At 40.2% G+C, this 13,469-nt stretch overlaps 1 protein-coding gene across 1 annotated transcript in view; it reads right to left on the bottom strand.

Moving 5' to 3' along the window:
* The window catches only part of NRCAM (neuronal cell adhesion molecule), a 92,263-nt gene that overhangs the window by 39,130 nt on the left and 39,664 nt on the right, over nt 1-13,469 (bottom strand). Inside the window, exons 12-17 of the mRNA XM_007944281.2 lie at nt 13,088-13,199; nt 10,180-10,346; nt 9,936-10,083; nt 7,694-7,818; nt 7,226-7,255; nt 5,561-5,662 (exon numbers count right to left, since the gene is read on the bottom strand). Of these exons, the coding sequence (XP_007942472.1) occupies nt 5,561-5,662; nt 7,226-7,255; nt 7,694-7,818; nt 9,936-10,083; nt 10,180-10,346; nt 13,088-13,199 (684 nt within the window). The remainder of the gene's footprint in view (nt 1-5,560; nt 5,663-7,225; nt 7,256-7,693; nt 7,819-9,935; nt 10,084-10,179; nt 10,347-13,087; nt 13,200-13,469) is intronic.

Below are 13,469 nucleotides of genomic sequence, written 5' to 3'. Positions count from 1 at the left end.
GCAGTAACTATATATATATATATATATAAAATTATTATTTTGTTCTCTAGTATCCTGACAGGAGCTCTGGTGGCGTAGTGCCTAAGACATTTGACTGCTAACCAGAAGGCTGATGGTTCAAATCCACCAGCCACTCCTTGGAAGCAAGGTTGGGTAATGTACTTCCATCGTAATCATATCACCTTGGAAACCCAAGGAGAGGTTGCTATGAGTAGGATCTGACTCGATGGCAGTGAGTTTTGATTTTTTTGGTTTTAGTATGCTGAACTTAGTTACTCAAAATTGTTTAAAAGTGATCCATATAACTTTCCTTGGGAAAGCTGTCATTCTGGTAACAATGTGTTTTTTTTTTTTTAATAGTTCTGAGTCTGCGATCTTTGTGTGCTAGTTATCAACCAGATATTTTTGTTGATTCTTGTTTAATCTTTAGGTAAGTATTCCTTTCATTGTTCTGTCACAAATGAAAACTCACTGACATTTACTTGGCAGAAATGAGAGGGTCGTTTGTCAGTTGTGTATAAGACTCCCCTTTTTCGAAACCCCAAACTCATTGCTGTTGATTTCAACTCACAGTGACCTTATAGGAGAGTAGAGTTGTCTCATAGGGTTTCAAAGGCTATAAATCTTTATGGAAGCAGACTACCACATCTTTCTTCTGTGGAGGGATGATGGGTTTGAACTGCTGCCCTTCTGGTTGGCAGCTGAGCCTTTAGCCCCTGTGCCACTAGGGCTACTCTTTCCCTTCTTTAACAGAAAAGAAATTCTGATTTTTAAAATCATGCCAGCATTGTTGCTGCTGTTCGATGCCATCAAGTAGCTTTCATCTTACAGCGACCCTTTGTGACAGAGCAGAACTGTCCCATAGGGTTTCCTTGGCTGTAATCTTCACAGAAGCAGAACTCAAGGTCTTTCTCCCATAGAGATGCTGAGTGGGTTCGAACCTCTATGTTTCCCTTAATTTCCAAAATTCAGAAAATCCAGATAAATGTGGACAATTACTTATCTGCACCATGCACCTCTTTCACACAGTCATCAAACAGTGAGCACCAGCCATTAGTCTTAGCGCTAGGCTCAGCCCTGGAGATGTGGAGCTTATGGTGTAGTAAAACAAGAGACCACCAGGGCTCCTCTAAAGATATTTATATGCATTTAAAATTTAAAAAAAAAAGGAAATTCAAATGTCACCCAAGGGGCTGACTGCTAGAAATAACTCAAAGGGACTATTTAACAAGAGTAGCCAAATGTGAGTTGTTTTACTCCCAAGACTAATTTCACTAAGATGGTTTTTTTTTTTTTGTTTTTAATCAGAGTTGTAGCATTATTCCCAATACTTAACGATACCCAATAATATTTGCTATTCCTTCTCTAGTATGCTGAGTTTGGTTACTTAAACCTGATCAGAAATGATCTGTATATCCCTAGGAAAATTTAAATATATGAAAATATGGTCAATTCTTTTTTCATAATAGGAGAAATTAAATATAATGCGATGCCATTTTCCACATAGCAGATTGGCAGAGACCAAAAAGTGTGGCACACTTTGTTGACTATGATGTAGAGAAACAGGCATTCTCATACTTGGTTTGTGAGAAGTGTAAATTGATGCATCTTCTATAAAGTATAATCTGGGAATGTCTAAAAATATTTGACATTACATATCTTTTGAGAAATTGAACTTCTAACAATTTATTCTGAATAAATATGTTTGCACATATGCTTGAAGACACATGAAAAAGAATCCACATCACAGCATTGTTTGCAATTGAAACACCCTACTGAAAATAACCTAAATGTCCATCAATAGGATGCTGATTAAGTGAATTATGCTATACCCACACAATGGGATACGCTGCAGCTTAAAAATGAATGAAGTTGCTCCAGATGTATTGAAGCAGAATGATTTCTAAAATATGTTGTTAAATAAAATCAAGCAGGGTGTGGAATAATGTGTGTTGGATACTCCATTTCTGTAAAAGAAAAAGCATTTACTATAACAGATACTCATACACATAGGTATTCACTGATTGCCTACTATGTACCAGGCATCATGCTGTGAGTGATAGATACAAAGATGCTTGCTGTCAGTGTGATACCTCTCAGAAGCTACACCCTGATAGCACTGGTGTCACCAGAGGAACTGGGAGTCAGAGTGGAAGGAACATTTATTTCCAGTGCATACCATTTTGTATCCATGAAAATGTGGTAGGTAATGTTCTACCTGTGCAAAAAGTTGGTATTTAGATATTCATGGATTGCCTACTAAGTGCCAGGTACCATCCTGTGAAGGACAGATAGAAAGATGATTAGAAATATTATGTGTTGTAGTCCTATAGGGCTCAGTCTTTAAGAGTTGGAGCTCTTCTTTCAATCCCTCTAACTTGCTGGTGTTCTCCTATCTCTTAAGCTGATGACTTTCACCTTTATATCTGCAGCCCAGAACTGTTCTCTGAACTTCAGACTTGGATAGCTAACTGCTGACTCAACAGCTTCCCTTTGTTGTCTATTATGACATTTTAAACTGGATGTGACCAAAACTGATCTGATCCTTCCCGCCCCCCCCCCCTTTGACAATTCAGTTCAAAACCTTATAGTTCTTGGCTTTTTCCCTTCTTTCAAACTTTCACTAGTTCTGTTTGTCATACTGTGAAAATATATCCCAAATTTGACCATTTCTCAACACTTCCATCTTTCTCAGCCTATTCCAAGCCATCACCATCTCCTGTGTGAATTGTGCATAGCCGCTTAATTCAGAAGTTCTCAGATTTTTTTGCTTCATGGTACACTTAATGTTGGCTTAGTAAGCATTTTTCTTTTTGTCTGTCTCCCTTAGGCCAAAAGAACCATGTAGAATTTCCATTTACTAACTAGTTAGGTTCATACAAGTTAATAAAGATTTATGTCTTATCAACATAGGACCTATTGGGCAGTGCACAACTTTTCAAACATTAGAAACGTATTGGACACCACCATCCTCATTTCCTGTTCCACACTGATTTTCATGTGGTACTTGGTTTTTAGGAGCTCTGGTAGCATAGTGCCTAAGGCACTTGAGTGCTAACCAGAAGGCTGGCGGTTCAAACCCACCAGCCACTCCTCAGAAAGAAGGTTGGGCAATCTACTTCTGTAGTGATACTGCCTTGGAAACCTAAGGAGGGGTCACTATGAGTCAGGTCTGACTGGACAGCACATAACAACAACAACAACAACAACTTGGTTTTTATCATAGCCATTGCTTTCCAGAGATATGACATTATTAAAATATGACAGCAATGTAATGTTGAAACTGTAAACTGACTCAAGTTCATTTTGTACCTGACAGATGTCACTATGTTTTCCTTAAAACTTATGTATCCTGAGGTATTCCTGAGTTTGCTATGATGCCATAGGGCATCTCAGGGCAGTTTGGGAATTGTGGTCCTAACTAGTCTCCCTGCTTCCACTCTTGCTCTTCTGTGGACCATTTTTAAGAGAGTAGCCAGAGTGATCCACTCACCACTTTTCTGCTCATATTCCTCCAATGGCTTTCCAGCCTTACCCCACAGCCCTTACAATGATCAACCCTCCACATTCACACCCTACCATCACCCACCAACTTTTTACCTCTTTGGTTTTCTCACTTGATTCACTTTCCCTTGCGCATTTCACTCCAGCCACATTAGCCTCCTAGCACCTGTTCTTTGCTCTCCCTGAAGAGTTCTTCCTTCAGATAACTGCATAGTGTGCTGACTCAACTCCTTCCTCATGTCCTTACTCACAGACTCAAATGTTACCTTCTTAGCATGGCCTATCCTGACCACTCTGTTCCTAATTATGCCTCTCTCCTTATTCCTCATCCCCTTTTCCTGTCTTTTTTTTTTTCTTTTTGCCATGGTACATGTGTACACACACACACATACATAATCGCAAACCATGTGCTTGAGCCTTCTAGAAAGCAGATACAAAGACTGAGTTAGAAGTGCAAGAGATTTACTTGACAAAGGCCCATGGATGACAGCAGGGACAAAACAGGAGTAGGCAGGGAGAACCTTAGACTACGCTGCAGCTCTGATGTCTGTAAGGAGAGGAGGAAGGAAGGAGGAGTGGACAGGAAGTGCCTCTGACTGCACTGTGGCTCTGGGAAAGTCTCAGCCAGTCAACAGGGAGCATCAGAGCAAAGGTGGCCCATCAGGAGCCCAGCACTAGGTCTGGCTCAGCCCCAGGGCCTTGCTGTGCTCAGTCACTGGCTAGAAGCAGCTCAGGGAGAGTATGGGCCTCAGTGTGAACAATGAAGCAGATCCCTAAGGAGCAGCAGATGGAGGCTGTCTTTGCTCTCCTTACAGTAAGTAGTTTCTCTCATGAAAGGGTATCTGAAAAGTGTGTGTGTATACATATACACATTATTCGATAGCAGTATTCATAACATAATAATTAATCTCACCTTATTTGTGTCCCCAAATAAAATATAAGCTTCATAAGGGCAGATATATATTTTTTTTATTGTTTTGTTTTAGAATGTTGCCTGGCACATATTAGGCACTCAATAAATAGATGCTGAATAAGTAACTAAATGAGTGAATGAATGAAAATGTTTTGAAATCTGATGGCATTGTTTTATGGTCAGTAAAAAGCGTCTCTGAGCATCCTAGGCTCAGAGTTACACCAGGCCAATGTGTGGAATTAGCAGGAAGACTCAGGCTGCTTGGAAGATGAAGGCCCTGAAAGCTCAGCTGAGAAAGGAGCAGCACTAAATGACACCAGACAGAGAAGCTTTTGCTTAATTTCACTGGAAATTATTCTGCTTTACTTCAATGCGCAATATATCCACACACATGTCATTTTAGAACACTCTTAGGTAGTCATCAGAGAGGAATTGAGTCTTCTCATAGTATCTACCTGAGCAAATAATACACTTCAGGCGTTCGTCTGCGCTCTTAAGCATCTTTTCAGTTTCACAACTAAACCTCTACCATTACCTATGGCCACAGAATTCTGAGGTCTTTCAGTGTCCTTATTGCATAGTCTCGCATCTGCTCTTATTCCCTAGACTCAGGCCATCAAAGTGAGAAGCTGACATTACTGAATGTGCCATTCTGAAGTGGCCCAGTGGAAAGGAAGCAGACCTGTGATGGAGACTAATGGATCTGATGTCGACACGTGGTTCTGTTACCAACTCTGCGTTTGAAAAGCCAACTTTACTCACCAATTCTCAATTTCCTAATATATAGATTGTGAATTACAGTACCTTCTTCTCCCAGAGTAATGTGTAAGATGAATAACTAATTTAAGATTCATCTTCTTATTGTGACAGAAATTTAACAAGATGCTTATGGATCTTAAACATAAAAGTACACTTGCTTTCTTAATATCATCAGCAATTAATTAGAGCCACCTGCCAGAAGCTGTAAACAGAAAAACTCTGGCTCTAAAGAGAGTCCACAAATAAATAGATGCATTTTTGTCCTATCAGTAAAGAACAGACTATGCTAGTAAAAATCTCTGTAAGGAATTTAAGTTGCATATTATAAATTTCTTTAAACAGTGGCTGTTACGTTTATCAGATAAATCAAATGACACCACATACTTGTAATAGGGCTATTGTTTTCATCGCCTGGAGTCCAGGAGAGCTGAACACTTTTGTCGAGATGATTTGTCAATTCTAAATCAAAGGGAGGATTCGGAACATCTGTAGACCAAAAAACACATCAGCGTTAACCCTGGTCCTCAAGAGGCTCTCCTTTATCTGTGATGCTATGAAAGGGGGCATCTTACAGATGCACCACAACTAATGGTCAATGGCATGCAATGGAAATGAGTGGAAGCCACTGAGGTTGCTGGGAACACACATGGACAACAGACACAACCCAGTACTGAGTTCTGCTGGCTTGTTTTTTCAATAAGACTAGATCATTTGTAATCACCACTAGTGAAGCAGAGGTGTGTGGTCCGTCAGCACTCTCAGTGTGTATCTCTTCATAAACATGGATGAGCACAAGCATAAAATATACTATCAAAGCTTAATTTCTAATAAATGGGAAGCAGAGAAGAGCAGATGCTGAAAAACCAAGACAAATAGAAGCGACTGTTTAAAAAAACCTTCAATCTTCTTGCTAAAACATGTGCAGCAATAGACTTGGGGTTTTCTGAAGAAGAGTGGTATTTGAAAGGGAACTCTACAATGGATGCTATACAGGTAGCCTTCAGCATGCACACATATGCAGATTTCCCAAACACTAGGCAGGCACTTGAGGAGGTGTGCTTGCTCTCAGAGACCCCAGGGCACAGGCACTTTGTTGGGACAAAGATGCCCCAGAACATGTCTGCCCCTTTCAATGGGGTTTCTGAGACCCAGAGAGTTAACATTCTTCTTTGGGTCTTTTCTTAGCCTTGATCCTGGTAGCAATCTGGCTCTTGGGGACGCAGAGGCCATAGACAAACATGGACACCTTTTTCCTATCAGTAAAGAAGCAGTGAATGTTTGCAAAGGAAAGGGCTTCTAGAAGATAATTAATGATGTGTTGGAAATGATGCAATGGCATTTTTTTTTTTAAATGTAAAATCCAAGTGAGGATTATGTTACAACATTAATGTTTGTATTTATGTGCTAAATAAAATGAGGCTCTGTAAACAAAAATATTTCTAGAAATAATTACAGATTTATTTTTCAGGCTCAGAAAAATCATACAACATGGGTGCCATCCTTCTTCTGGTCTTTCTTCAATGATTTATCTCTTGTTACCACACAGTGAATTAGTTTTCTTTGAGGCAAAAGCCAAATGTTATTCTCAACACCCATTTTTGTTTCTGTGTAAATATTCTGAAAATGGAATCACCAAACAATGATTATTTTTCCAGAACAACTTTTATTGGACTGAAGTAAACCTAATTTGTGAAATGATATTTTAAATAGCTTTTTCATTCTGTGAAATGTGGATGATAGCTTTTGAAAAAGCCTAATGCTACTTTACAAGGAAATTATATTAAAGAGAGACTTTTATTAGATGAAATGATTTTATAATAATACATGATATATTTAGAAATGACTGGTGATATACCCAATGAAAAATTCCAGGGTTTATTGAAGGAATGATTGATAGCAGAAAATGGGCAATGCAACATAACACTTGATTGGAGCCCTTTTGCTTAAAAGAAATGTAATGATGTGATGGAGAAAATAAAATATTTTTTTTTTCTGCAAATATGAAATCGTCTGACAGAAAATAGAGAAAGAAGACTCATATTAGTTTACCGTAAATGGGAGCTGGAGTTGGAGTGGGAGCTAGAAAGGACATTAATATAAAGGATTTTAATCAGAATTAGTAATGGAAAGATACAAGATAGCACAAGAAGACAAAGATTCCACATGATTAAAATTACAAAACTAAGCTCTATGTTTAGCTGTGGAGATATGGCATTGATAAACATGCAGTAATAAGTTAGGGGGAAAAAACTCTTGATTTTAAATAAAAGTAGATTGTTTTCTCTAGCTTGCTTATAAAAATATAATAAATGGCCAATCCTCCCTCCCAGTGCTGCTACAGAGTACATGCACACTGAAATTATTGCCTTGAAGACTTTTTTTCCCAAAGAAAAACATGGATATTTAACTCATCTATAAAACTGTACACATATAACAAGCAAACATTAAATATTTATTCTTTTTCTTTTCAATCTAATATTGGGCAATGGGTTGTGATGCGTTTGTTCTAGTTCTTACCAACAACGCTAAGCACAGCACTGGCAGAGACATTGTCTAGAGTCGTGTTGGCCACACAAGTGTAGGTCCCCCCATCGGCATCCCCGACATCAGCTATCACCAAATGCTCCTTGTCGACAGTGAACCTGTGAATGTGACACATTCAGGGCAGCTGAGGTGAGTAGCCAACCACACCTGTGACTGCTTTATTGAATTATAGAAACCCCCTGAACTTGGTAAAAGAGAAAGATGATAAAGATTTGCAGGGCATCAGAGCTAAAAACTACACAATCTGTATTGCTTCTGTAATGGTTACAGCTGGAAAACAATTTACATACTTGAATTAAAATCATAGGCTAGAAGGGATATTAAGTCATCTGATACAGTGACTTTCAACCATGGCTTTGGAGTCACTGGAGCTTCCTTCAAGTTCTCAGGGGCACTGGAGGTGAAGAAGAGACTTAACAAAGATTTGAAAGCCACTCACCCAACTAACAAAGCCATTATTTTACAATAATTTATTATTTATTGTAGACATTTTATGACACTTTTACTAAGTGCATAAACTCTGATTTCATTGCCATCAAGTCAAGTCTGACTATAGGACAGGGTAGAACTCTCCCCATAGGGTTTCCAAGGCTGAAATTTTTACAGAAGTACATTGTCAGGTATTTTCCCTATAGAACCTCTGGTTCTAGCGCCCAGCCTTTCAGTTATCAGCTGAGCACTTAACCACTGTGCCACCACGGCTCCTTGTAAACTTTCATAGGAGAACGTAAAAGCAAAGAATAGCAGACATATTATCACAAGAAACAGGAAGACTTAGATCACCAGTCTCCACTAGAGTGTATAAAGGTTACTTGTAGGCAAGCAAAATTATCCAGTGGATTGAAAATCAAAGTATATGGGATTGATGTGTGGTTTTAAGGAGACTTCACAAGTCATAAAATGTCTTCTCAGGTCATTTCCAAGAGAAAGAAACTCAGATTACACAAATAAAATTTAACAGTTGGAGCACAGAGCTAGATAAAAGCTCTGGGCATAATGAGAAGTTCACAAAAGTTATTGGGGGGCTATTAATAAGCAAATCCCTAGGTGACATGAACAGGTAAACACTTGACTACTAGTTGTAAAGGTTGGCAGTTTGAATGCATCCAGAGGTGCCTCAGAAGAAAGTCCTGGTAATCTGTTTCCAAAAGATTCCAGCCTCGAAAGCCCTGTAGAGTGCAGTCCCACTCTGCGACATGTGGGGTCACTAGGAGTTGGAATCCACTTGACGGTAATTTTTTTTTTTTTTGTAGTAAGCGACAGAACACAATTTAGGAGCCACGGGTTTAGGTCAGCTGTATGAAAACAACAGGAACCACTTCCACAAGGATACAGCATTCCTTCCAACAGGGGGCAAGCCTTGTAGCCACCCTGTTACTGCTAAAATTCATTCATTTAACTCAGTGTACTTAGTAGGTCAAAGGAGGACCTTGCCTGGAAAATGGTCTGGCCTTTCTCCCGTTCCAAATTCAAGGACCGTAGCATGCCTGGGCTCTTTCAAATGCTTTACTGTCTTTATTTTATTATTTTTTCCCTTCCGCTGGCTTTAGATAAAATCGAAATGAAACTCCCTACCCAGGTAACAACTCTGGTGCTCTGGTGGTACAATGGTTAAAGCATTTGGCTGCTAAGCAAAAGGTTGGCAGCTCAAACTCATGTGCTGCTCCACGGGAGAAAGATGAGCCTGCTTCCATAACGATTTACAGCCTTGGAAACCCTATGGGGCAGTTCTATTTTATACTAAAGGGTCACTATGAGTTGGAATTGACTCGATGGTAGTGTTTTTTTTTTTTTTTTTTTAAATCCAAATAACAGCTAGTGTCTTGTACTGACAAGGACCCAGGCACATTCTGGCAATTAATGAGATTGTATTTCTGCTTATTTGTAGAACGATAATGAAAACATCTGTTAAGGCTTCATTGTACAAAGTACAAAACAATGAACATTGTGCAAGGCCTGAAGGGTTTTTCCCATCCCAAGTTACAGAGGAGACAAACACACAAAGATAGACAAACATTCTCAGTGTCTTATTTCAATAACTTGATAGCATTTTTGGTCCTAATGTTTTACTGTAGGGAGAGAATGTTTATCTCATTATTTTGGAGACTGTAGTCTTCAGAAACATAACAATCTCACTGCTGAGTCACTGTACAATGAATGACTCTTTAGTTGAATGGCAGCTTAAAGAGAAAGGAAAGAAATCATCTTCAAATACCTTCCATCATTGGGCAGCTCACCGTTGTCCTTCAGCCATGAGACAGTGGGGACTAAGGTATGATCGTGTTTCACTTTGCACTCAAAAGACACTGTACCCCCTCTTTGCACAACTGCATATTCAGGCTGTTTAATGATCCTCGTTGGGTCTGAAATATAAAGTTAGTGGTATCCACTGCCAAAGTTGAAGAAGTTGTTCAAAGTCATAGAGCAGTTGAAAACAGAAGTCATGACCTCTGCCTTACCTTTGATCTCTAACTGAACTTCATTCTTTGCTGTCCCCAACTTATTCCTTGCAACACAGGTGTAAGACCCCGTACTGTCCTTTTGGGCCACAGGAATTTCCAAGGTTCCATTTTCATGGAGGACATAAGTATCTTCATGAAGGGCACTCCCTTTAGTCCCTTTAAACCTTCATTAAAGAAATGATCCCAGTGAGAAAAAAGAAGATTCATAATTTGAAGTCAGCCAGAAAATGCCTCTTTCAAGGCCAACACAGCACTAAAATGTCATATTCAGAGACATTTGTGCAAGCACGTTGCAAACTTATAAGTCAGTGGGATACCTGTAAAGACAAGCCATAGAGCTGGAGAATTCAAAGATAAACGCTGCTTGCACAATTTGGCTGACGATACAAAATCTTTAAACTGGAATATCTGTTAAGAGAGCTTCATAATTTAATAAATGCATTGTTACCTAACTCATTTCTAGATAGGCGATAAAATGGACAAAATGAAAACTGCCCTTTCTGTCATCCCCAACCCCCGAATGTGATGTAATTGTAACTGCAGGATGTAATTCTTAAAAGAGATTTTGGTTTCAAGGCTAAAAGGATGGTACTTTTGAAAATAGGAAGAGTGAAATAACCAGAGGAGAAAAACATAAAGAATAAATAGTGGGTACACATTCAGCTTCCTGGTGAGTGTCAGACAGGACAGGTGAGGACAGATGAAAGGACTGAGAGAAAGTCAACCAAGACATCTAAGTGTCACCCCATCACTTTCACTAGTAATCATGTGTACAAGCATCAGTGCTGCTCCCCCATGACAGAGGCAGGGGACAGGGGCACTGTCCTTTAACCCTTTTCTTTGCTGTGAGGTTCTGTCAAGGAGATTTTTGACTGATGGCAACCCCATGCAACAGAGCAGAACTGCCCCATAGGGTTTTCTTGGAGCTCTGATAGCGTAGTGCCTAAGTACTTGACTGCTAACCAGACGGCTGGCAGTTCAAACCCATCAGCCACTCCTCAGAAGGAAGGTTGGGCCATCTACTTCCATAGTGATACTGCCTCGGAAACCCAAAGAGGGGTCGCTATGAGTCAGATCGAACTCGACAGCACACAACAAAAACAACAATCTTTATGGAAACAGATCACCAAATTTTTCTTCTGCAGAGCTGCTGGGTGGGTTCAAACCAGCAACCTTTTGGTTAGCAGCCTAGCACTTAACCATTGCACCACCAGGGTTCCTTCCTTTAATCTTGAACCTGTGTTTATTTTCACATTACTTGCTGGAGCCCAGCACAGCACCTGACAGCTGATAGATCATCAGTAAATGAATGCTCTAATGTTCTTTCCTGGCTCTTTCTGTGTTATTGCCTGTCCCAGCCTTGTCGCCTCCCCAGTTTATGCTAAACTGGGGGAGACAAATTTATGAAAGGGGCTGTGGTGCAGTGAATTACTTCTAGCCATGGTTTTTGTGACTCCCACCAGATGACTGGGTGGGACTCTGCAAATATGAGGTGCTTGCAGCCCACCAAGGGCATTGGATAGCTGTTACTAATGTAAATAAGCACATGGTACCCTTATTGGGGTGGGAAATGGTAAGAAGGTGTATGGAACCCCAGTGTGGGGATTAGTCAGTTTTACCATATGGTAGGCTTAAAATGAACCATCCCAGAGGTGGAAAAGGGGGAATCTCACTACCATTGAGAAAGAAGAGGAGTGTGGCACATCCTTTGGACCTAAGATTCCCTGTGCTGAACCTCCTTGACCCAGGAGACACAGAGAAAGCTGGAACACTTTACTGAGAAACGAGAAGCGGCAGTAGCAGCAGCAGAGAAACAATGGCAGCAGACTCTGCAGTCAACAGTGCAGGGGGCGTCCCAGCCTATGGAGTGAGAAAGCTGAGTGCCTTCAGGCAGCAGGTTTACTGAGGGAGTGGGGTGTCTCTGGCAGAGGCAGAGCTAAAAGAGTCCTGCAACCCTTTCCTGAGCATGGCAGAGGCTAGGCTGAGGGGCCCAGAGTCAGAGAGAGACCTGCCTTTGAGCATGGCTGAGGGGAGACTGCCCTGATCAAAGAACTGTAACCTGAGCATTCCTGATCCTGAATTGTAACTTATAACTTCCCTAATAAACTCCATAATCGTGAGTATTATCTGTGGGTTTTGTGTGGCCACTCCAACGAATTATCCAGTGTGGATAATTCTCTCTTCCCAGCAGAGAAGTAGAGAGTGTCATGGGAGGGACAGTTGGTGTCTGAATTGTTAAGAAAGTTGGAGGGTGGTGTGGTGGATTGCCTGACTTCTGCTCATAAGAATCAGCCTTGCATTGTTGATGGTGATCATGATCCTCCTACCCTCTTGTGAATTTAGAAGAGGTCAGATACTGCTCCCGTGCCATTTGTGCAAGGATGGTCTAATACAGGAATTAAAAGGACACAGGAGAGCTTGGCCTGATCCAAGCCAGGAAGATAGGTGGGAAACGTACTAAAGATAAACACTGGGAATAAGTCTGTTTTTGAGGTTATAGAACCCAATCTATCACTGTTACTTCTTTCCCATCCCAAGTACTATTTTATTATCAGGAACATCTCATCTTTCTCTCCCATCACCTGGTGATGTCTACAGCACTACAAGATACAGCAACCTGAAAGTCGTTTTTAAACATTTCCATGCAGCTCTGTGGTTGACAGTGTGTGCTACTAAATAGATTATGTATGTGGAAGTATTTGATAGATTATGTATGTGAAAGTATTTGGCACAGAACAGGTAACTAACAAATATGTATGAATGGATGAATGAATTTAATAATTAACAGGGTGACGGATTCTTCACTACCTTTCCTCTCTCTGGTCTTTGACAAAAACAACTATTCAGACATTGGATGGATTTAGCAAATATTTGGTATTAAACAAAGAATAGGACCATTACTTACCATTCAATGGTAGGTAGAGGAGACCCAAAGAAGGCACAATCCAGTAAGGCAGGCCTGTTTGCAATGACCTGATAGAGTGTGTTTGCAGAGGTCAGGATTCGTGGTGGCTCCGCTAAAAATATTTTTAAAGAGTAAACATGAAAAATACAACATACATTCTTGGCCTACAGTGTATTTGCTGTGTTTGTTTTAAGGTTGTTAGAGTTGATGGTAAAGCACAACCAACTCTTGGCTCCCCTTACATGCCCCACCAGATAAGACACGACTAGCAGGCTTCTTCCCTCTGCTTTCTTTTGAGGGCACAGTGTTGTTGCTGCTTATAATTAATTAATTAATTTAAATTTTAAACATGTGGGGGAGATTATATATATATATATATATA

The sequence above is a fragment of the Orycteropus afer genome, unplaced genomic scaffold (assembly GCF_000298275.1).
Source record: "Orycteropus afer afer isolate SDZICR_OR568_19922 unplaced genomic scaffold, OryAfe1.0 scaffold00007, whole genome shotgun sequence".
In the NCBI taxonomy this organism is placed as follows: domain Eukaryota; kingdom Metazoa; phylum Chordata; class Mammalia; order Tubulidentata; family Orycteropodidae; genus Orycteropus; species Orycteropus afer.
The sequence above is the reverse complement of the archived record's forward strand: the minus strand, read 5'-3'. Positions and strand labels throughout refer to the sequence as shown.